Source organism: Lissotriton helveticus, chromosome 7 (assembly GCF_964261635.1).
Source record: "Lissotriton helveticus chromosome 7, aLisHel1.1, whole genome shotgun sequence".
NCBI lineage: Eukaryota > Metazoa > Chordata > Amphibia > Caudata > Salamandridae > Lissotriton > Lissotriton helveticus.
In genome coordinates, this window is record NC_136068.1 from 1,305,597,431 (window position 1) to 1,305,618,996 (window position 21,566).

The following is a 21,566-nucleotide window of genomic DNA, read 5'->3' on the forward strand; positions in this document are numbered from 1 at the left end:
AGCCAGGATCGTGTTTAACATTTTGTAGTCTGTATTCTGAATTGATTTTGAGCAGTAGGAGGCATTTTTCTCTGGGTCGTAGTTGGGCTAAGGTATAGATGTAACAATTGCTTCATTTGTGGATATGAGGAGGGAGTCGCATTATTTGGCTTCCACAAACACGTTTACCAGTCATGGGGCAAGGCGAGCTTCATACACGGCATAGAACTCTACAGGGAGGCCATCAGGGCCTGGTGCCTTACCCTTCGCTATCGTCTGGGCGATTTCTTGTTCAGAGATTAGTGCCTCAAGGTCTACCATGCCATCTGGGGGAATTTACGCAGAATAGTCAGTCTTAAGTTATGAAATGATCCAGTGCTCCCAGCAGTGTTGTTTGTACATGCCATTGAGTTTTGTGTGAGCATTAGGGTTCCCGCTGCATCCCTTACTGGTTGGATAAGTCTGGGGGCAAATTAGTTTTGTACGTAGCCTGCCCAGTCAGTCAACCTTTGCATGTGTTTTTTTGGGTGTGTGAGGCCATGTCCAGACTTCGCAAGCAGTGCATCAAACTTGCTCAGGGGCAGCAGCTACCCAGGTTCAGTTTTTGTAGGGCACTCTGTGGAGGTTAATTTGACCTGGATGAACGCACGGGTCCCAACAGCTATTAATCCTCCCAGTCTACAGCAGAAGACGAGGCCATACACGTTATCATGGCAGTAATATACTGTGGATTCATAGAGGGTTCCCCTAGGCACACGATCCTCCAGCCAGGACGGATGTAATCACCAGGTAGCAATGGAAGTAGGAACCCTGTCCCAGAGTAAGCTCAGTGTCATAGTAATATGATTAGAAAAGGTTATACACAAATAATAAACTTGATAAATTTGGGATCTCATGGAGGCAGGGTATTCTAGAAGGTCTAGTCAAACATGAAGTAGGGTTCCTGACCCGCCATTCATCCAAAAAACGCCAATGGTGAACCCACTCAGAGTGCAGACAACTTTATAATGGCTTATATGCCTTTTAATTAAAAGTCTAATCCCATCTCAGCAAAGTTTTTGCAATCTCTTGATTACGGCAACTTTCCCAGAGAAAATAGAGCCTTTGGTACACTGCATACAATGCAAGGCCTGTGGGCTCACCTTTGTCTTGCCAAATTCCACAATCTGGCTCGAATTCAACCTGCAGCAACCCTCTCTTAAACTGATGCTAACACTTTTTGGCCTGCCATTACTCAAATTTGTCACGTCAGTGAAAATACTCTACATTCAATTACTTGGTGTGCACTATTAGAAAAGAAAAACCGATATTATTTAAACAGTGCAGTCATCACTTTACAGCTAGAGTCTTTGTGGAAAAAATCGACTTATCTAGCAAATTGCCTGCTAAAAAACACGTTAAAGATGCATCTCTTCTGGGTGGAAAATAGAGGTTTTAACCAAAACGAAATTCTCAAACTATACTTCTAGCAGTTTTTTCAAGAGACTATCAAATTACTTATCTCTTCCCCTGCCCTCCTACATCAGCGGTACTAAAAGCTGTTTATGTGGTAGCTCATTAAAGTCACTACTTCATAATTTATGTTGTCCTTACTTGCAGAAAGTAAAAATGGCTTCGGTCTCTTCACAAAGAGTTGTCTACATGTTCTAGGTGCACTCTGCTACTCTTTTATTGGCGAATACCTCAAAATGACAGGAAATTTAAAATGTAGGTTTCTGGCTATTCTACAGCTTTCAGGGGGTTATAAAGCGCACTACTCACCCATGAGGGTCTCAAGGCGCTGGGGAAGGGGGTGGAGATGGGAGCAGCTCTGGATCAGTCGAAGAGCCAGGTCTTGAGGTCCTTCCTGAACCTGTGCAGGGCCGAGGAGCGTCTGATGTTCACCGGGAGCTCATTCCAGGTTTTGGCTGCGATGTAGGAGAAGGCTCCCCTGTCTGTTTTGTTTCTGTGGATGGCCTCTGCCAGGGCGAGGTCGGCAGAGCGGAGGTTCCTCTTGGGTGTGTGGAAGGATATTCTCTTGTTGAGGTATTTGGGTCCGATCTTGAAGGATTGGTAGGCGTGGCTGAGAAATTTGAAGGAAACCCTCTTCTCGATGGGGAGCCAGTGGAGGTCTTGTAGGTGATGGGTCATGTGTTTGTGACGCGGTGTCCCGAGGATGAGTCTGGCTGTGGCGTTCTGGATGGTTTGGAGTTTGTGTAGAAGGGTTCTGTTGATTCCGGCATATAGGGCATTGCCGTAGTCCAGTCTGCTGGTTATGAGCGCGTGGGCGACGGTCTTTCTGCAGTCGGAGGGGATGCATTTAAAGGTCTTGCGGAGGATTCTCAGGCAGTTGAAACTGGAGACTGCGTTGATCTGGCGGTTTATGAAAAGGGAGAAGTCAAGGATGATGCCACGGATTCATGTGTGGTCTGTAGGGGTGGGTGGATTCCCGAGGGCGTAGGGCCACCAGGTCTGGCAGGCAGAGGTGCAGGGTCCAAGGATGAGGACTTCAGGCTTCTCCGAGTTGAGCTAACAGCTGCTTTTTGGGTTTCGCCTGCCGAAGGCTGCGCTCTGCGCAGCTTTTCGGCGCAGGTGAAATCCTATGTTGACCATAAGGACTTCGGGAACGTCCCCCGGCTCTCATTGGCTAGCTCCATAAATGGAGGCTAGCCATTGGGTGCCGGATCTGTCCGTCAAGGCCGGACCAGATTCGGGGGCGTTCCCGAGATTTTTTCCCTGGGCGGAGTTACATTTTTTCCCGTTCCCTCCCCTTTCCCGCCGTCCGTGTCCTCTCCCGCCCCCTCCCGCCGTCCGTGTCCTCTCCCGCCCCCTCCCGCCGTCCGTGTTCTCTCCCGCCCCCCTCCCGTCGTCCGTGTTCTCTCCCGCCCCCCTCCCGCCGTCCGTGTCCTCTCCCGCCCCCCTCCCGCCGTCCGTGTCCTCTCCCGCCCCCCTCCCGCCGTCCGTGTTCTCTCCCGCCCCCCTCCCGTCGTCCGTGTTCTCTCCCGCCCCCCTCCCGCCGTCCGTGTCCTCTCCCGCCCCCCTCCCGCCGTCCGTGTCCTCTCCCGCCCCCCTCCCGCCGTCCGTGTCCTCTCCCGCCCCCCTCCCGTTCGTGCAACTCGAGTCAGCTGTGCCCATCAGCGAAAACAGGCAAGAGAGAGACTCTGAAGGGTACACGCCCACACTGCTCTCCCCTCTGCGGCCTTTCTGGCACCAATCAGCACTCCCAGCCTGCGAAGGCTCGGCAGGTCGCGGCACCAATCAGTCGGGTTTGTTGTTACGAGCGAAGACGACGTTGGAGGACGGAATAAATTACAATGTGATTGTACCCCTGGGTGCTTGAGGGTTCTCAGTACCCCAGGGGTACCGGTTCAATGTCTGACTAAACGATACTCGATTTGAACCCTATGGACGTTGTCCTTACCAGTATAATTAAAGGTCTTTCCAATAGCCACGCAAAGAGTACAGTCACGACCTTGTTGAAGAGAAGGTACGGCATACCCTCTGTGTGTAATATTTAAAAAGCTAAGAAACAGCAGAAAGCGGGGAAAAGGGTGGCCATCTTAGAATGGAGGCGTTGGGAAGGCGGCCGTGTTAAATAGTGGGAGTTTGTATACGAGATTGTTTACCAAGTAGAAACATTTACAGAAATATGCTCCAGTTGACACAGATATCCAAGCTTTAACAGGACGTAATGTACTCCCAAGATGGAATTACAGCTTTCGACACAGATGTAAGTCCATCTGGTTCCAAGCGTTTACAACATGTCTATGTCGTTTAGTGGATTGGGTCAATTTTCTAATTTTCTGTTGAATGCTAAAGCACGTTTCACTCTTATTCGTCTCCACGAGGGCTACGTCACGATTTCTAAGAAGGTGGAACATTTGCGACCCGAGTGACGTAGCCGGAAGGAAGCTGTAGTTCTATGTTTTGATGTGGAGAGTGGACCAGAGACTATCGGAAAAGGATTTTTAACCGAATGGATGATGTATTCGCCCACTTAAATTAAGGCACCAGTAGCCTGGATTAATTTTTTTTAGGTAAGACTCTGGTAAACCGCCACACATTCGTGGTACTTCAGAACAGGTGACAGATTAGCTTCACGAGATAAAGTAGGGGGCGTTTAAAGAGGGCGAATACGTTGGCTCGGGTTATGAGATGGCAAAACTAAAACACGTTGGAGAGTAAACGTTTGAGATCAATTAAAACCAAGACAGCCCGAGTGTCGGCTATCCCGGTTATGTTCTGCCTTGGATTTCCCATAAGAAGTCACCTGTGCCCCGCTACAGGACACCTCTATGACATAATGCCTATTTACAGATCTATAGACTTGTAAGTTTTTCTTATATTTTTATTACGTTTATTTTTGATTATACTGTTTTATGGCGTTGAAACGAGCTAGCCCCAGATCGTGCCTTTTTCTAACAGGCTCACTCAAGAATGCATTGATAATAATGCAGTGCGCTTTCAGGGTGCGTTTCAATTTAAACCCAAACACTTCAGAAAAGTTACCATGGTATAAAAGTTACTCGTTGCCATGGTATGTTGATCTAAAGAACGTGCACTGGAAACCCCTCTCCTTGATCACCGTTAGTCGAGGTGAATGTGAAAACTGCATTAGGTGTATTCATCTCTTCAACATTTTTTTTTTAATAATCCCCCCGTTAGTGCATTTGTTTTGGCAATGAATCGGGTAAGGGGCCTGCACAGCCCCCAAGAGGGCGTGTGATAAGCGGGAACGTGCATTGTGAAAGCGATTTTTGCTTGTCAGCAAACCTTAGCTTTCCCATGCAGAACAGTCATGTGTCGAGAGTTTGTTTAGTTCTTTTATTCGCTCAAATCCAGTCTCATTCACGATGTGAACCGCATGGTAGCTTCTGATGAGTCCACACTTTTAGAGCCAGTCTGTCCAACAATTAGCTGTAGCTCACAGTTGTTTTGCATTCACAGTAGAAAGAGGCACAAGACAGCCTCTGGAGTATAGCCTCTACTGGGTATTGCACTGACGAGGAGGCTACAGATTTGAAGGAGACAGCACATAGTGTGTCCGCCTGGTTTTCGTTAAGGCACGGACTTTGGGTGTATCGGGCTGAGGTTAATAATCCGTATTTTCCTTTAGTTTACCTCAGACCGCCTAACCTTGCCCACACATCAGGACCATATGATTGTGACCGAATCATGGGAGACGCAGGCAAAGAAGATTTTAAAATGCAGTCCTTTGACGCTGACACGCAACAGCTGCTCAAGACAGCCCTGAAAGGTAAGTGCTCTGTTATGAGCATAGCTTTACTTATTTATTACAAAGCAGATGTCTCCGGCTTGACTAGGCATACGAATGTGTTATGTCTTGCATGTTTTATACAAGGAAGCAAGTTCGAAGGAATACTGAAATCTTCACTTTTTGACAAATTGCAGCTCTTTTGGGGAAAAAAACTTTCCTTGTGTCCCAAAGCAGTGGATACCATAACTGTGAAATATATTTCAGTCCACATGGTTATAATAACAAAACACAGTTCCCGGCCTTTAACAGCAGACAGTTAAAACAAAGCGTTCTTTGGTACACAGAACATTTCCCAACTCTACACCTTAGATCACCAGGGGGAAGAAAACGTTTCCCAGTTGTTCCAAACTCAGACCAATCAGTCTCCAAGAGCTTACATGTTGAAATGGTTGAGTACATGCATATTCTGTTTACATACTGCGTACATGCATAACTTGTTTACATCCCTGCATATCCTGATTACGCAGTTTGAATATAGAAGGTGACCACTGTTTACTCTTTTGCCAGAGACACGCATGGGTCCTCACACTAAAGTCAACTTATAGAATGAATTTCTATTCATAGTTCTACATGATATGATTCCCACATGCTGTAACTCAGATTTTGTCACTCAAACAAAAAAGTTACTTATCTTTGGTGGTAATCTTTCTGGTGCATACTCTACCTGCTGATTCCTTGCCTTGGGAATATCTCCAAGCGTCAGATTGTATCTGTAACTCTTTTTGTATAGCTCTCCTTTGTTAAAACTGCACAGGTGTGACGTCACTGAACTTTATAGCATCACCCAGCACACAAACATCAGGTTTGGGCTTTTTATTGTTTTGGTACTCAATAATAACTTTACATGTTGGCCTTAATAAAGCCTTTTTAGGTTTTGCCTGGCGTCCGCTGTGCAGCACTGTACTGCCTCTAGGTGTTTCTCCAGGGTCAGGCAATCACTTTGACAATCTCATGCAGAGATTTTACGTCAGGATTGGAGAGAATAGTATATTAATTTTACCATCTTGGTAGTGTGTAAACAGGCATTCGGTGTTTTTCTGTCGTCGAGATAGTAATGGTCTGAATTTGGTGATTGCGATCAAGGGAAGGTTTGTGGTACAGCTAGTGCTATTGTGTAGTTGTCATGTGAAATGATTAGTGAAGCTAGTGTATTTCGTGCAGTTTTTGACAATATACATACAAACGTGCTTTTGATATCCACTGCTACGACTACCTTTTTAAGAAACAGCTAAAAACATGCCTTTTTAAGAGTTAAGTCGTCCTAGGCTGCCGTCATTTGTGAAACTCTAGCACCGGAACACTCTGGTTGGAGTAGCTGTTTACAAGTTTCGATCTAGAGATTAAACTATTGGCATTGTAAATGACAATGCCATTTATTTATCGGTTTTCAAAACCAACACATAAATACAAATTTTGTCATTTACAATGCCAATAGCTCTAACTTTTCCAAAGGCAAAACCATTGCATTGTAAATGCTTGTTATCCAGGCTGCCACGCTCTTCATTCCTTCCTGGAAACAGAATCTAGTGTCTTCGGGATTCTTCCTGTGCGAGAGGATGAGCTGGGTGGCGTAGGATACAATGCTGCGCCCATGCTTTCTGACGATGGCGGCGAGGGGGGCCGTGTAGATGTTGAAGAGCATGGGGCCGAGCGATCATCATTGGGGTACTACGCAGTTGATATCCCTGGGTTCGGAGAGGAAGGGAGGGAGTCTGATTCTCTGGGTTCGACCGGAGAGAAAGGATTGGATCCAGTCGAGGGCGGCTTCTTGTATCCCAGCATCGTGAAGTTTGGCTGCGAGAGTGCGATGTGAAACGGTGTTGAAGGCTGTGGAGAGGTCTACAAGGATTAGGGCCGCAGGGTGTCCCTGGTCGAATAGCATGCGGATGTCGTCAGTGGCGGCGAGGAGGGCGGTCTCAGTGCTGTGGTTGCTGCAGAATCCAGACTTAGAGGCGTCCAGGATGGAGTTCTCTTCGATGAAGGCGGTCAGTTGGGTGTTTACGAGTCTCTCAGTGACATTGGATGCGAAGGGGAGGAGAGAGATGGGCCGGTAGTTTTTCAGGTCTGTGGGGTCCCGCTTTAGTTCAAATTAGCCAATAATCTACTTTTAATTTTACAAAAACTGCAATTTGTTAACTGAATGTGGTTTTGTACAGATTTTGGCAATTTGTAATATCTTTCAAATGTTCATCCAAAAAAGTAGTCTTTATATGCAACATCATAAATACATGGTGTAACATCAATAAGAATGATTCAGTGATCAGTATCTAACTTGTTTATATTCTTTTATCTTTTCTGTAATTGAATTATTCAGTCTATTGTACGGTTGAACTAAACTCAGATCTCTACTCGGAGTCGAAAAATGTCAAATAATCCCATAGGCAGATCATTGTACAGTGCAGCTGAAGTTAGGGCTGACAGAATTCCAGGGTCGTTAAAGAAAAGGTCGATATCCTGTGAAATATAGAAAGTATGTTCCAATAGCAGATGCGTTTCCTTGAAATCCACTCCACACAATGTGCAGAAAAGAATCTGAGCTATGGTGGCCTGTAGGTGTAGTGGTCGAATTAGCAAATCACCTCAAAGGCTGTGGTTTAAGTTGTTTCAAATGAGATGGATGTGCTACTAAAGAAATACAGTTGCTGTCCCAATGGCATTTTGTTTATTGCTATTTTAAAAGTACCAGGGATTCCCAGCCAGACAAACGGGAGAATAATTTAAGCACCTTAATCTTTGAAAAAGCAAAAACTGGAGAAATAACACTGCACGTCAGGATCTGCAATGGTGAACAAAGTATCACTTCTGGAGGTCAAATATTCAGATTACGGGATTATGTTGTTCGAGAGTTTAAGTAGAACGAGAAATTAAAACCAGTTTCAAACTAGAGTTACAAAAATAATTTTGCTTTGTAAACTTAGATTAATTAGGATGGTTAGTTGACAGGCTTGTAGCTATTCACCTGGCTTTATGGTATCCTATAGACTGCTTTTCCCAAGATGTGGGCCTAACCAACATTTTCCAGCTGGCACGGTTTTAACAGTAATTTGTTTTTACAAAACAATCCGTATAAGATGTGATTGATGCTGTGAATGTTTTGGAGAATCTTGCAAAGCTGTTACAAAGTAAATCACCACCCCCAGTATCTTCAGAATAGTGGTTATCATTTTCCTTGGGAAAGGGAGGCATGTGCAGAGCCTCCAGGCGCAGTCTGTACAGTAAATTCAAGTCCTGTATAGATGCTCTTCATCAGGTTATCCATAGCCCTGGTGGCTCACGTACTTGTCCTCTCAGGGTGGAAATATCAACAACACCCAAGTGGAATAATGAGCTACTGGGTAATTTGTAAATAACACTAAATACTTCTAATGCAATACTGTATTGACAGACCTAAATTTGTGTTGACTACATGTACAAGAGATTGACTACAATAAATGTCAAATTATGATTACAAAATACAATAGAACAGTTTTGAAAACTTTTTGAAATGTGAGGAATCCATCTTGAAAACACAGAAGCTTTGACTAAATGAAAAAAGAGTTTAACAGACCCAAATGCTGTATCTAAAATATATATTTCAAAATTAACAGATTAAACTCAAAGATGAATCACTGTTCTACATTTACATTCTTATAAAGGTACACATCGGATACAGAAAGGCAGCACTATATCCATTTCATTACTTCGACTAAAGCACCTTGTAAAGGCAAAAAGGTCTTAAAGAACAAGTTACTTACCTTCGAAAATATTCATTCTGGTAGAGACTACCAGATTCCTCACCTTTTGAACGTTTCCCATGGGTCAACCTAGATCTGAAAAAGGTTCAGCAGTACCTGGGGCCAAACAGTTCAGTGGCTTTTCAAGGCTCTCTGCACCCCTTAACACAAATTTACTTTCAGCAGTGTGCAGATTCCTAGACTTGGAATCTTATTAATGGATAGATTCCAAATGACAGAACGGGGAGGAGGGGGAGAGGGTGGGGGGCGCGGCAGTGAGGTATACGCAGTTGGAATTAACCGATTGTTGTGTTATTCTGATTGAAACTTCTAACCCCTACCTTTTGAACAGATACCAAACCAATACCTACTTGGAGGTGCGACTATGAATGGACTCAAACCAGAAGGTGCTGCAGGACCAGCCGGGCTACATGTCCCTTGAGATGAACCTGGCTGTCCAGGCAGAAATGCATCGTGAATGAAAGGAAGAACATCCATGTAGCTGCCTGGTAGATATCAAGAACAGGAACTTCGCATGCTGGCGCTGTTTAGGAGGTTTGGGGATGGTGGCATGAGCTCAGAGTCCTTTTGGGGCTATTTCTGGCCAATGAGTAGCACATCTTAATGCAGAGTACGCTCTAGCAGCAAATGGTCCTTTTCTGCACAGCCTTTCCTATTTTCGCTCTTGCGAACGCCACAGAGAGCTGATGGTCCACCTGGTGACGCCACATCTCAGTGACCATTCGGGTTCCAAGCAGTGAATTTCTCTTCCTACTCAGAGGTGCGGGGCAGAGCAAAGCACACCAGTAAGGGGATATGTTGACTGACTAGGGATGGCGTTACAACTTTTGGCAAGAAGGATGCTCGCTTCCACGGAACCAGTTTGTCTGGGGAAAAGAGTGGTGTAAGCCGGGCTCACACAGAGCTTGAAGCTCACTTAATTGCCGGGCTGATGTTATGGTGGACAGGAACACTGTCTTGAGGGTGAGCTGTCGTGGATAGCTGTGAACCAGCTCAAAGGTAGTGCACATCAAATATGTGAGGACCAAATTTAGGTCCTTTTGTGGCACAGCAAACTGAGAAGTAAACAATTTTGTAGAAGTTTCAAAAAACGCATCACAACAGGTGATTCAAATAATGAGGGCTGGCCCAGCTACTGTAAAAATACCAAAATTGCAGAAAGGTACCCCTTAAGAGTGCCCAGTGCAAAGCCTTCCCGGGCGAGGGGCATAACAAACAAAGCTTTAGATAATGTTGCCTGGATGAGGATGCACCAAGCCACAAATTTGACCCGCCGACAGGCGTATTCTACTTTTTTCGAAGGGCGCCTAGCACCAGGATGGCATCAACCACTTTCAGAGGAAGGGCAAAAGTATTCAATGGTCGCCGCTTAATATCCAAGCATGATGGAGGAGATTACTTAGGTCTGGGTGCAGTGACAGCAGATCGTCCTTGAGGGGCAGAATGATAGGACCACACCACTTCGAGCTCAATCCACGACCACTAGAATGACTTGGGGCTAATTGGTCCTGATTATATATGGACCTTTGGGCACAAGTAGTATTGGCGTGAAAGACCTACAGGCCTCCCGTATTCCATTTTAGAAGGAACGAGTCTACTAGCAAGTGACTACTTGGAAACTCGTAACACGCAAAACTGCTGTCATTGTGCGTTCTTGGTGGTGGCAAATAGATCGAGCCAAGGTTCTCGCCATTAGCAGAAGAGCCCTCGCGCCATTAGTGATAAGCTACTCTTCAGAGACTAAGCTTGTCCACCATGGCATTCAATGATCCTGCCAGGTGGTTCACTATCATGAAAATGTTTATGGTTCAGACATTTCCTCCTCGCACAGGTTCCAACACCCAACACCACCATGTTTGCTGCAATATCACGTGGGGTGGTAAGCACCTGTACAATCCTCCCCTTGATAGATGGAAGTAAGGCTTTCAATGGCAAGCAGATGGCCCTCAGTTCCACATGTTTAATATGGAGCCAGGATTCTGCCAGAGACTAGAGGCCTTAAATCGCCACCTCTCTCAGGTGGCACGCCCAACTCAGAAGTGATGCCTCGGTCACCACGCTCAGCTTTGGGTGGGGTAGGGAGAAAGGTCTGCTGCAAACGAAACCTAGTAACCACCACTGCATGTCTTTTGTACTCCTTCCAAAATCTGGATGTGGTTGGGGAGATCTCCTTGATGTTGGGCGCCCACTGAAACTTCAGATGCCACATAGCATGTTTTACTAGCAGGATGCAGGAGGCCATCAGTCCCAGTAGCCTCAGAGTTGACCAATACGAAATCCAGGAGAGAGGCTGAAAGATCAGAATCCTAGCCTGAATGTCCTGGAGTCCCTTTTCCAGGGGAAGTGCTCAAAACCAAACCATGCCAAGAAAGGCTCAGATGAAGGTGAGCATATGAGAAGGAGACAAGTGTGACTACAGAATGCTGATAGCGAACCCCAAAGATGAAAGGTGGCTTGCCCTAGTTTGGAGGTGATTAATAACTGCCTGAGTCGGTCGTCGAGGTAGGGGAAGATTGGGATCTATGACCTCCAAAGTTGTGCTGGCATCACTTTGTGAACACCCAAGGGGCACTGGTGAAACCAAAGGGGAGCACAGCAAACTGAAATTGAGCCTGTCCCGCCACAAACAGCAGGTATCCCCCAATGGGCTTGCAGGAAAGGTGTACGGAAATAGCCATCCAGCAGATTTAATCTCGAGGGTCAAGGGCAGACAAGACCTGTGCCAGAGTGAGCATTTTGAATCTGCCCTTCTGGAGGAAGGCGCTGAGAGGCCTGGCAGGTCTAAAATAGGCCAAAGGCCTCTGTCCTTCTATGGCACAAGAAAGTAGCGGTAACAATAATCATGACCCACTTCTGATGCAGGCCCTCTCTAGTTAGCCGCTTTAACTTAAAGAGCGTGCATTTCCTGTCATAAAACAGATAGTGCTCGGTCAGTTGTTCCGGGACCGGTGCAAGGTATGGCATAGTGGCTATAAAGGGTGAGGCATATCTCTTCTGAATAATCTGCAGGACCCATCTGTCCAATGTAATGGTCTGTCAACCCGAAAGAATAGGATCCAGCCTCCAAACAGATGGCAGTGGTCCACTAAGGACAAGCTAAAGGGGTTTGGTAGGGGTGGATAGTAAACTAACTGCCACAATGTCCCAGATCACAGGGTCAGTCTGTTCCTAAGATTCAGCCGTGAAACTGCTTGACACCTTGCTGTGGCTGAAAAGGCTGTTAGTAAGGGTACCTCTGCCAAAACTACAACAGAAACGGTAGGGTTGATGGGGCTGGGAAGGCAGGGCAGATAAACCCAGTTACCACACTGAGAGCCTGCTCTCTTTGAAGAGCTCCAGAGCGGAATCTGCTTTGTCTCAAAAAAGGAGAGTCTCGTCAAAGGGCATGTCAATAAGGGACCATTTGAGACTGCCTGAAAAACAGTTGCATGAAACCTGACATGGCTATGAAAGGCAAAACTAGCACAAGTGGCTCACTTGATGAAATCTGGGGTATCTATCCTGCAACTAATTGTGAATTTGACTGCGTCTCGGCCGTCCTATATGACATTGGTTAGGACATGGCGAAGGTCTTCTGGGGCACCTGAGAGGACTTGAGCAACCAGATCCCAAAGACAGTGGAAATAGCAGCCCTGCCAGAAATAGCAGTCCAGCAGGCCACTGGCATTCACGGACATTATGCCCATACTAGTGGGACAAAAACCCTCTTCCAAAAGGTCTCCACACTCTCAGACTCCCTATCCTGGGGAATAGACGGAAAATGATTTGGGTTCCTCCGACTGAAGAAAGCTGGCACCACCAAGCTCTGAGGATAAGGAGAAGGTGGGGTCGTCCTGAGGCGGATAGCGATGCCTCGCAATTTGGCGAGTGACTTGGATGCCAGAGCAAGGTTTGGCGTAGACCACTAGAGGGTATCGGTGAGTGCCTCATTAAAAGGTAGTAGGGGCTTAACAGTGGTTTGCCCCACCTGAAGTACTTTGATCAGGACATTGGTTTTGACCTCTAGGGTGGGGAGCTGGACGTTTAGAACTTTGAAGCACTTTCTTCAGTTGCAGGACCAGGTGGTGAGACCAGAACAGAATTAGGAGTGGTGTTAAGACAACTGGCATCTTGGAGATCATCATACCAGTTTTCTTTGTGGCAGGGTTGGCCAATTTCATCTCCTACGTCAGTCACTATCAAAATCCATTCCAAACATTGAATGTAGAGTATGACATCTGCCTTGAGGGGGTGGGGTAATAAGTGGTGGAAGTGGAAAAGACTGCGGTTTGGGGGGGAAGGATCGCAGCCTCAATCATGGTCAGAGCAGCACCAACTCCGAGTCGCAGAAAGGAAGGAAGTGACATCAGTGAGCGGGCGTAGCACCTACATAGGCTAAGCACATAATTTCCAAATCGGACGTCCATCAAGACGGATCAGCACAGTGCAACTTACCAGCAAAAAGAGGTACTGGTGAAACGTTTTCTGAACGTGTCCAACGCCATGGGAATATTTAAAAGGTGAGGAATCTGCGGTTAGAAGTTTCCATCAAAAATAAATAGAGTACATGGAAAAAGCCTGGTGTTTAAAGGTTATTTTTCTATGGAGCTAAAGAGAGATCTGATAAGTTGTCACTGCAATACAATGTAGGATTCATATGCATCTGGCTATCATGTTTGTGGTTTAGGGTTATCCACTCATTTGTTTCTCTAGCTATTCTTAAAAAAAAAAAAATGTTTATTTATATTTTTTGCAAACAAAAGAAAACAAACCATAACAAAGTCGGTTATAGTCATGCAGTGTCGTACATTAGTAAGCCATACATTAGAGAGTACATTATTATAGCCACAACGGGCCTCTTGAGAGATCAACTTTAAAATGCCCACATGGTTTTATTGTAGTTCCGTGGAGTTTCTCTTTCCCTTATATGCTAGGGGACCTTTGACTATCATTGAGTCTGAAGGGAGCATCCCTTTGGGATCCAGCTAATCATCTCCCACCACGACATTCAATCCATAATACTTTCTCCATTTGCCCCATACCCTGTGGAATTTCTTCGGGCACCCCCTCACCTTGTACGTGACCCTTCCAGCTGCCATATACATGTCCATCGCTGCTTTCCATTCTTGGAGTAAAGGAGCATTTACGGCTCCCCAAGTTCTCACTACATCCCTTTTCGCCACTACCAGTGCCAGTGTAGTAAAGATGATTTGTGATCGGCCCAAGTCCACATCTCCTGAATTCCCATCAATATAAATTTAGGGCCCAAGGGTATAACCCCTTCTAGGACATTGCTCAATTCCTGTAGTATCCTCCCCCAATAGGCCTGTATTTTAGTGCACTACCAGATGATGTGGTAAAATTTTCCCTCCCTATGGCCACATCTCTGGCAGTTAGGTTCACTGGCTCGTCCTATTTTGTGTAGTCTGATTTGGTTAGAATAGGCTCTGTGTAATATTTTGTATTGAATGAGGTAAAGGCGCAACTTAATTGCCACCTCTCTATGGTGCATCAAGGCTGCCTGCCAATCTATGGTTTCGAGTGTGCCCAAATGTGATCCCCAGTTATCTCGCAACTTGCCCAGTCTATCTGCTGTGTTATTATTTAGGGTCTGGTATGCGAGTGATACAGCCTTGGTGAGAATATGTTCCCTTTAGCAGTCTTCCCTCCAATGGTGCATAGTCCAGCAGTGGAGAGGCGGCTATGTTCTCTGCTTGCCAAGCATGTCTAATTTGAGCATATTTGAGAAACTGGGAGGACCGTAGTGCAAAGTCTTTCTGTAGGGAATGAAAGCTAGCTTTCCTCTTTTTAAGCTTAGAATTGAAATTATAAACGTAACATTCTAGGTAACAAAGACAGGCCATATCATTGATGTTCTTGAAAACATTATATTACTCGACTCTGTAAGGCAAACACAATGGCACAATTATATTTTCAGCATCTAATACATCTAGGAATGTCCACCCAATCTGCAGAACAGGGTACATTTCCCATTCATTTATATGACTATAAAGGTTAATTCTTTAGTTAATAAATACCAAATGCCCTATATACACATACTAGATAAAGTTTTGAAACGTCAACGTTTGCAAATGAGTAGTCCCGTCTTTAGACTACCTTTAAGCAAAACTTACATATTTTTTTTTAGAACACAGACGTTTTATTGATTTTATCTTCTGAGAGTGGTATTAGAGCGCATGAATGCAGAAACCCTCTTCCCCATCTAAAACACTAAGAAGCATATCACACTCTTGACCTCGTCATTTTTAAATGTTCATGGAACCCTAGACCTCATTCAGTTAGTCTCATGATACTGTCATTAATGGTATGCTTGCATTACAATGTTAACTAGTGCACCTATTTTTCAAGTAAGCTCTGTTTTCTGGCATGACTCCTTGCTCCAATTAAGGTTCTTGAATTAGAGGCGGCACACACTTTTGCAGAGGAAATCTTTAATGGCAGCTTTCCATATCTCATTCATTCTTTCATTACATCATTAGCAAAAAATGTAATCCGTCACAGCACTCTATACATAAGATAAGCAAACGGGCATTCAACACCGCACAGTACATATTGCTAAGCATAGTTTCCTAAGCTCCAGTTTCAAGGCTTAAATACTGTACAAGAATCTGGGCTACAAATGTTGCATGGTTAGCTTTTGTCCTTAAATCCGCCCTAAAAACAGTCACAAGCTGTCTTATTTGTATTTTACATATACAGACTTTCAGCCAGTCTTAAGGTCACCAGTAAAAGTCATGCTTTGGCTGTTTCCATAAAGTCTTTAATCTTTTACATTGCCATCTTATTTCTATTTTCACTTTTAAATATTACATACACACGAAATATTAGATAAATGCAGATTTAGCAGCCTCCAACTTTACTCAGATTCACATTATCAAAAAAGGAAATAAGCATATAAAATGTGTAAACCTGGCACTGGTGCCACAGGGGACAGACTGTGGAAGTAATGGTGAATATCAGGAAATGACATGCACAGGAGTTATTCAGAGTCCGCTTGCATCTGATACAGGATGAATACATAGTAATATAATTGGATGTCACAATGGACCTCTTCACTACAGGCACTGTTGAAGTGGCTGCCTGCTTTAAGCCATAAAAAAAGGAAAAAAGCAAACTTCTCTCACTTTCAGGAGTCAGACATCTAACAACGGTTTAAAAAAATGTCTTTATGATATCACATGCATACCATCACTCTCCAAGTTAGAATGATTTAAGAATGCCTTCAGATGAGAAGTGGGGCTTTTAAGTTGTGAGAAAATATTTACTAAGGCAGTTAAACGAATTAACTTGCAAACAATACATAAATCTACCCTATCAAAACCAGGTTTGAAAACATGTTTTTTGTTTGCCAATATTAACAGGTGGTGTGTTAAGGCCAGTCACATGACCTGAAAGATGCTTGCTTGATACCAAAACATCTACAATTTCTGGTCACCTGTACAAAAAAAGGGAACCTTTAATGCAAACAAAGATGCCCGAGGAGAATTCCATCCCAGAGCAAAATAAATGTACAATTACACTGCGCATTTAAAATTCTGTTCTGGTCAGTACTAGGCTGAAGTCTTCCATCAAAAGCTGGAGAGAATCTACATGGAATGAAAAGTGGCCAAAGCCAACAACAGTCAATCATAATTTCAAGGCTTCCCCAAAGCCATTGCAACATGGACTACTACATGATTAGCAGGGGAAAACATTCTCAGCAGACCTAGATTCCTGCGACGTTTGTGGCACAAAGTGTAGAAATGATTTAAAGGCAGGGGTCAGTTTGAAACGTCACTGTCCCTCCACATCTCATTACTCATCACATGCATTTTAACTTAATATTATGTTTTGTTCCTTGCTTTGTAAAAGTGGGGTAGCTCACTTAAAAGAGCAAAGGCTTGCAATCAGAAAGTTGCTCAAAAGTGAATAGTGGGAAGTGCTTAACTTTTAAAAGCAGCTTAAAAAGCGAAGTGCCAGCACCTTGCCTTTATTTCTAATTGTATAACTTTCCGTAATAGGACACTGAATTGCAAGATATGTACAACATGAGGCTCTGTACTCGTGGGAAACTCATGGGGAGTAGGGTAAATAGGGAGGCTTCCTATCCAGTAACACAAGTGGCGACTTCAACCAATATTTCACTTAAATGGATTTTTTTCACAAATGAAATAACCTTTTTGTATACTTTCTTCCATGATCAATTAGGAGAATGTGCCAGTTTGGGCAGAGCAAAGCGGTTCACTGTATAATAATTTTGTATCAATTTTGAACACTTGAAAGCCAATAGGTAAAACATGCATTAAGTATCAGAAGGTATAGTAGGACTGTGAGCAAACTGGCTTGGAGATTAAAGATATGGAGCTGTAAAGGCAAAACTGTCGAACTCCTTGTGCTTAGAACATACTCAAAGGTGAATCTCACTTCCGTTGACTCAAAAGCTGCAAGCCAGTCTCAGGGGGTAGACATAAGAGGTCATAACTTGAATACCTGTAACTCTACTAAAGAGTATGTTGCATTCTCCTGAAGCAAGTCTATTATCTTACAACTATGTTTGCTCAAAAATCAAACTCCTTAAGCCCCTCGCGTTGCTCCATGGAAAAGCTGCAGCCAGTGGTAAGCGGTTACCAGTTTGATCATCTGTTGGAAAGTTGCAACCAAAGTTACACTGAAGTGAGGAGAGTGGAGCTATAGAAGTGCTAAGATGCTAGGCATTTACCCATTATAATGAACAGTACTATCAACCATTACTGTTTAACTGCAGCAATTAGCGAGGTTCCATCAATAAGTGTTGTAGAGCGGTGGTTCTGCCAAATGAGAGGAGCAACATATTAAATGATATGCAGGGATTCGTATGGAGCTGAACAAATGCTATAAGTTTTGGAGTTTGTGAATTAATACAACCAGTACTCTCCGAACTGTGGGAAATGTGCAACATCCTCCCTGGGTTTGCATGTTTGGCCAAGGGGTGGGAGGGGTGCTGCTTTGAAGGTTATGGGAAAGCTGAAGGGAATACTGCGGACCTGTAGGAAGTGTTATTGTACTGAGTGCACTTATTAGGAAGAGATGCTTTCAGGTAATAGTAAACCTATAATTGGTGTGACGCTGCAGCTATTTTCATGGAGGGGCGCTAATTAGATAGTCCCTGCTTCCTAAACACAGGGTCACTGGCAGGGCACCTAAAAAGAACCTCATTTGGTTCTCCAACTCAAGCTGCCCAGTGTCCTCCCTTGTCACTTCTCAACTGACTCCCTGAGAAGCATAAATCAATGTTCAAGCTCTAGCAGCATCAAATGTACCATATACAAATAAATGAAAACAGCATTTGTCCGAGCATAAGTTAAAAGCCATGATAGGAGTGTAAAGTCTGGTGTCTGACGATTGATGAGTGAAAATGGGAAGAGGGGATCTCTGGCGAAATTGTCTGTTGCCCCTGGTGTCAGTTTGTCCTTTAAGTGAGGGTTCATTTGTCTGTCTCTTGGTCTGGTATGTTGGCTTCCAATAAGGCTGTCTTGTACTGCATCAGCACCCCTCGTATACTTTTCATGAATCCCTTCGATAGTGGAAAAAGGGGGAATCCGATATCTGGGTAGCCACTCTTCTCTGGTAGGAAACTCCGATAACTCTTCCTGCGTTTCTTTGGTTTCACACTGGGCTGAGCTGCACAGTCAACTCCAGTTTTCGGATCCTCCACAGGGCTTGTAGCAAGGGTGACCGTCTTGATGTGCAAAGTGCTTTCGGAGTCTGAGCAAGGATGGTTGTCTCCAAGGACTAAAGTGGAAGTACCAGAGTCATCCAGATCTTTAGATTCAACAGGCAAATCCACACTGGTTGCTTCTGCACCACTAGACTCACCACCCAGTTTTTCTGGACTGCTGCCAAACTCTCCAAGTGAGGCAGCCTCCGTAGGACTGTCTGCTGGGCCACAGCAGGCAGACAGTGTGGAGGAATCATCGTGGTCATGAGGCTTTTCCACTACCTCGTTGTTCTCCAGCCAGGCCTCTATTCGATGAACAATGCGCCAGCCACTAATGCTAAAATGCTCTCTGATCTCCTGTGCAAAGACCTCGACAGGTCGCCGTACAAGCTGCGTCATGGATTGCACTACTCTGATTACAGCCATCTCATTATAGCAGCGGCTATTCTCATAGCCTTCCTGTAGACCCCGGTCACTGTCAAAGCCTGCCTCATTGTAATAGGGTTCATTCACCAGAATGAGTCCTGCAGGGAATAGAGCGGAAATGTTACTGAGCAAAACAGAAAACAAACTCACACAAAAAAGGACATGGATAAGGCCAACATATGTTACAGGGGTAGGGCTGCCATGCAAAAGAGAATCATTTACAGCTGTGGCGAGGACAGGGGAGACAGACAGACAGACGAGAGCGACAGACAGAAAAGACAGACGAGAGAGAGAGACAGACAGAAGAGACAGACGAGAGAGAGAGACAGACAGAAGAGACAGACGAGAGAGAGAGACAGGCAGAAGAGACAGACGAGAGAGAGAGACAGGCAGAAGAGACAGACGAGAGAGAGAGACATGCAGAAGAGACAGACACAGACGAGAGAGAGAGACAGAAGAGACAGAGACACAGACGAGAGAGAGAGACAGAAAGACAGACGAGAGAGAGAGAGACAGAAAGACAGACGAGAGAGAGAGAGACAGAAAGACAGACGAGAGAGAGAGAGACAGAAAGACAGACGAGAGAGAGAGAGACAGAAAGACAGACGAGAGAGAGAGAGACAGAAAGACAGACGAGAGAGAGAGAGACAGAAAGACAGACGAGAGAGAGAGAGACAGAAAGACAGACGAGAGAGAGAGAGAGAGAGAGACAGACGAGAGAGACAGACAGAAGAGACAGACGAGAGAGAGAGAGACAGAAAGACAGACGAGAGAGACAGACGAGAGAGACAGACGAGAGAGACAGACGAGAGGGGGAGACAGACGAGAGGGGGAGACAGACGAGAGGGGGAGACAGACGAGAGGGGGAGACAGACGAGAGGGGGAGACAGACGAGAGGGGGAGACAGACGAGAGGGGGAGACAGACGGGGGGGGGGGGAGACAGACGGGGGGGAGACAGACGGGGGGGGAGACAGACGGGGGGGGGAGACAGACGGGGGGGGGAGACAGACGGGGGGGGAGACAGACGGGGGGGGGGGGAGACAGACGGGGGGGGGGAGACAGACGGGGGGGGGGGAGACAGACGGGGGGGGGGAGACAGACGGGGGGGGGGGAGACAGACGGGGGGGGGGGAGACAGACGGGGGGGGAGACAGACGGGGGGGGAGACAGACGGGGGGGGAGACAGACGGGGGGGGAGACAGACGGGGGGGGGCAGACGGGGGGACAGACGGGGGGGAGAGAGAAGGGGGGACAGACGGAGGGGAGGGAGACAGCCAGACAGACAGGGGAGGGAGACAGCCAGACAGACAGGGGAGGGAGACAGCCAGACAGACAGGGGAGGGAGACAGCCAGACAGACAGGGGAGGGAGACAGCCAGACAGACAGGGGAGGGAGACAGCCAGACAGACAGGGGAGGGAGACAGCCAGACAGACAGGGGAGGGAGACAGCCAGACAGACAGGGGAGGGAGACAGCCAGACAGACAGGGGAGGGAGACAGCCAGACAGACAGGGGAGGGAGACAGCCAGACAGACAGGGGAGGGAGACAGCCAGACAGACAGGGGAGGGAGACAGCCAGACAGACAGGGGAGGGAGACAGCCAGACAGACAGGGGAGGGAGACAGCCAGACAGGGGAGGGAGACAGCCAGACAGGGGAGGGAGACAGCCAGACAGGGGAGGGAGACAGCCAGACAGGGGAGGGAGACAGCCAGACAGGGGAGGGAGGCAGCCAGACAGGGGAGGGAGGCAGCCAGACAGGGGAGGGAGGCAGCCAGACAGGGGAGGGAGGCAGCCAGACAGGGGAGGGAGGCAGCCAGACAGGGGAGGGAGGCAGCCAGACAGGGGAGGGAGGCAGCCAGACAGCCAGGGGAGACAGACAGACAGACAGACAGGGGAGACAGACAGACAGGGGAGACAGACAGACAGGGGAGACAGACAGACAGGGGAGACAGACAGACAGGGGAGACAGACAGACAGGGGAGACAGACAGACAGGGGAGACAGACAGACAGGGGAGACAGACAGATTTATTCTTGTAGGTAGTAGAAAGGAAATAAATAATTGAAAGAGATGGCATGGAGACAGAATAAAAAAGGAAAATAATGCATGGTACCCCTTGTATTTGGAAGTACATCTTAGAGACCAAGAAGGGGGAAACTGGTGGGTCTGCTAAAAGAACTTGTATAAGGTGTCTGAAAGCCAATATTTGAGCTTTTTGTAGTAATTTGGAAGCCCTGTCGTTGAACAGAAAATCTAACACACATAGGTTGGGTCAATGGGGAGGAAAACTTTGTTGTACCACCCCCCTCTAAAGACAACAATAGCACCACAAGCCCACAACATGCACTGGAGGCAAAACATACTTCCCTATGAGAAACCATGCCACAAACCTATAATGTGAATCACACACCTTGTATAGAGATCAGAACCTGCAGGAGACTTGATTTGCTAGTCCATCTCTCAGTACCCTAGACAAAATAAAAATAACAAATGGA

General features: G+C 46.0%; 1 protein-coding gene across 1 annotated transcript in view; it reads right to left on the bottom strand.

Annotated features, from left to right (window-relative positions):
• Window positions 1-15,384: 15,384 nt before the first annotated feature.
• The window catches only part of UBE2O (ubiquitin conjugating enzyme E2 O), a 736,961-nt gene continuing 730,779 nt past the window's right edge, over window positions 15,385-21,566 (bottom strand). The window contains exons 17-18 of the mRNA XM_078654595.1: window positions 21,482-21,539; window positions 15,385-19,170 (exon numbers count right to left, since the gene is read on the bottom strand). Coding sequence (XP_078510721.1) covers window positions 18,413-19,170; window positions 21,482-21,539 — 816 coding nt within the window. The 3' untranslated portion in view covers window positions 15,385-18,412. The remainder of the gene's footprint in view (window positions 19,171-21,481; window positions 21,540-21,566) is intronic.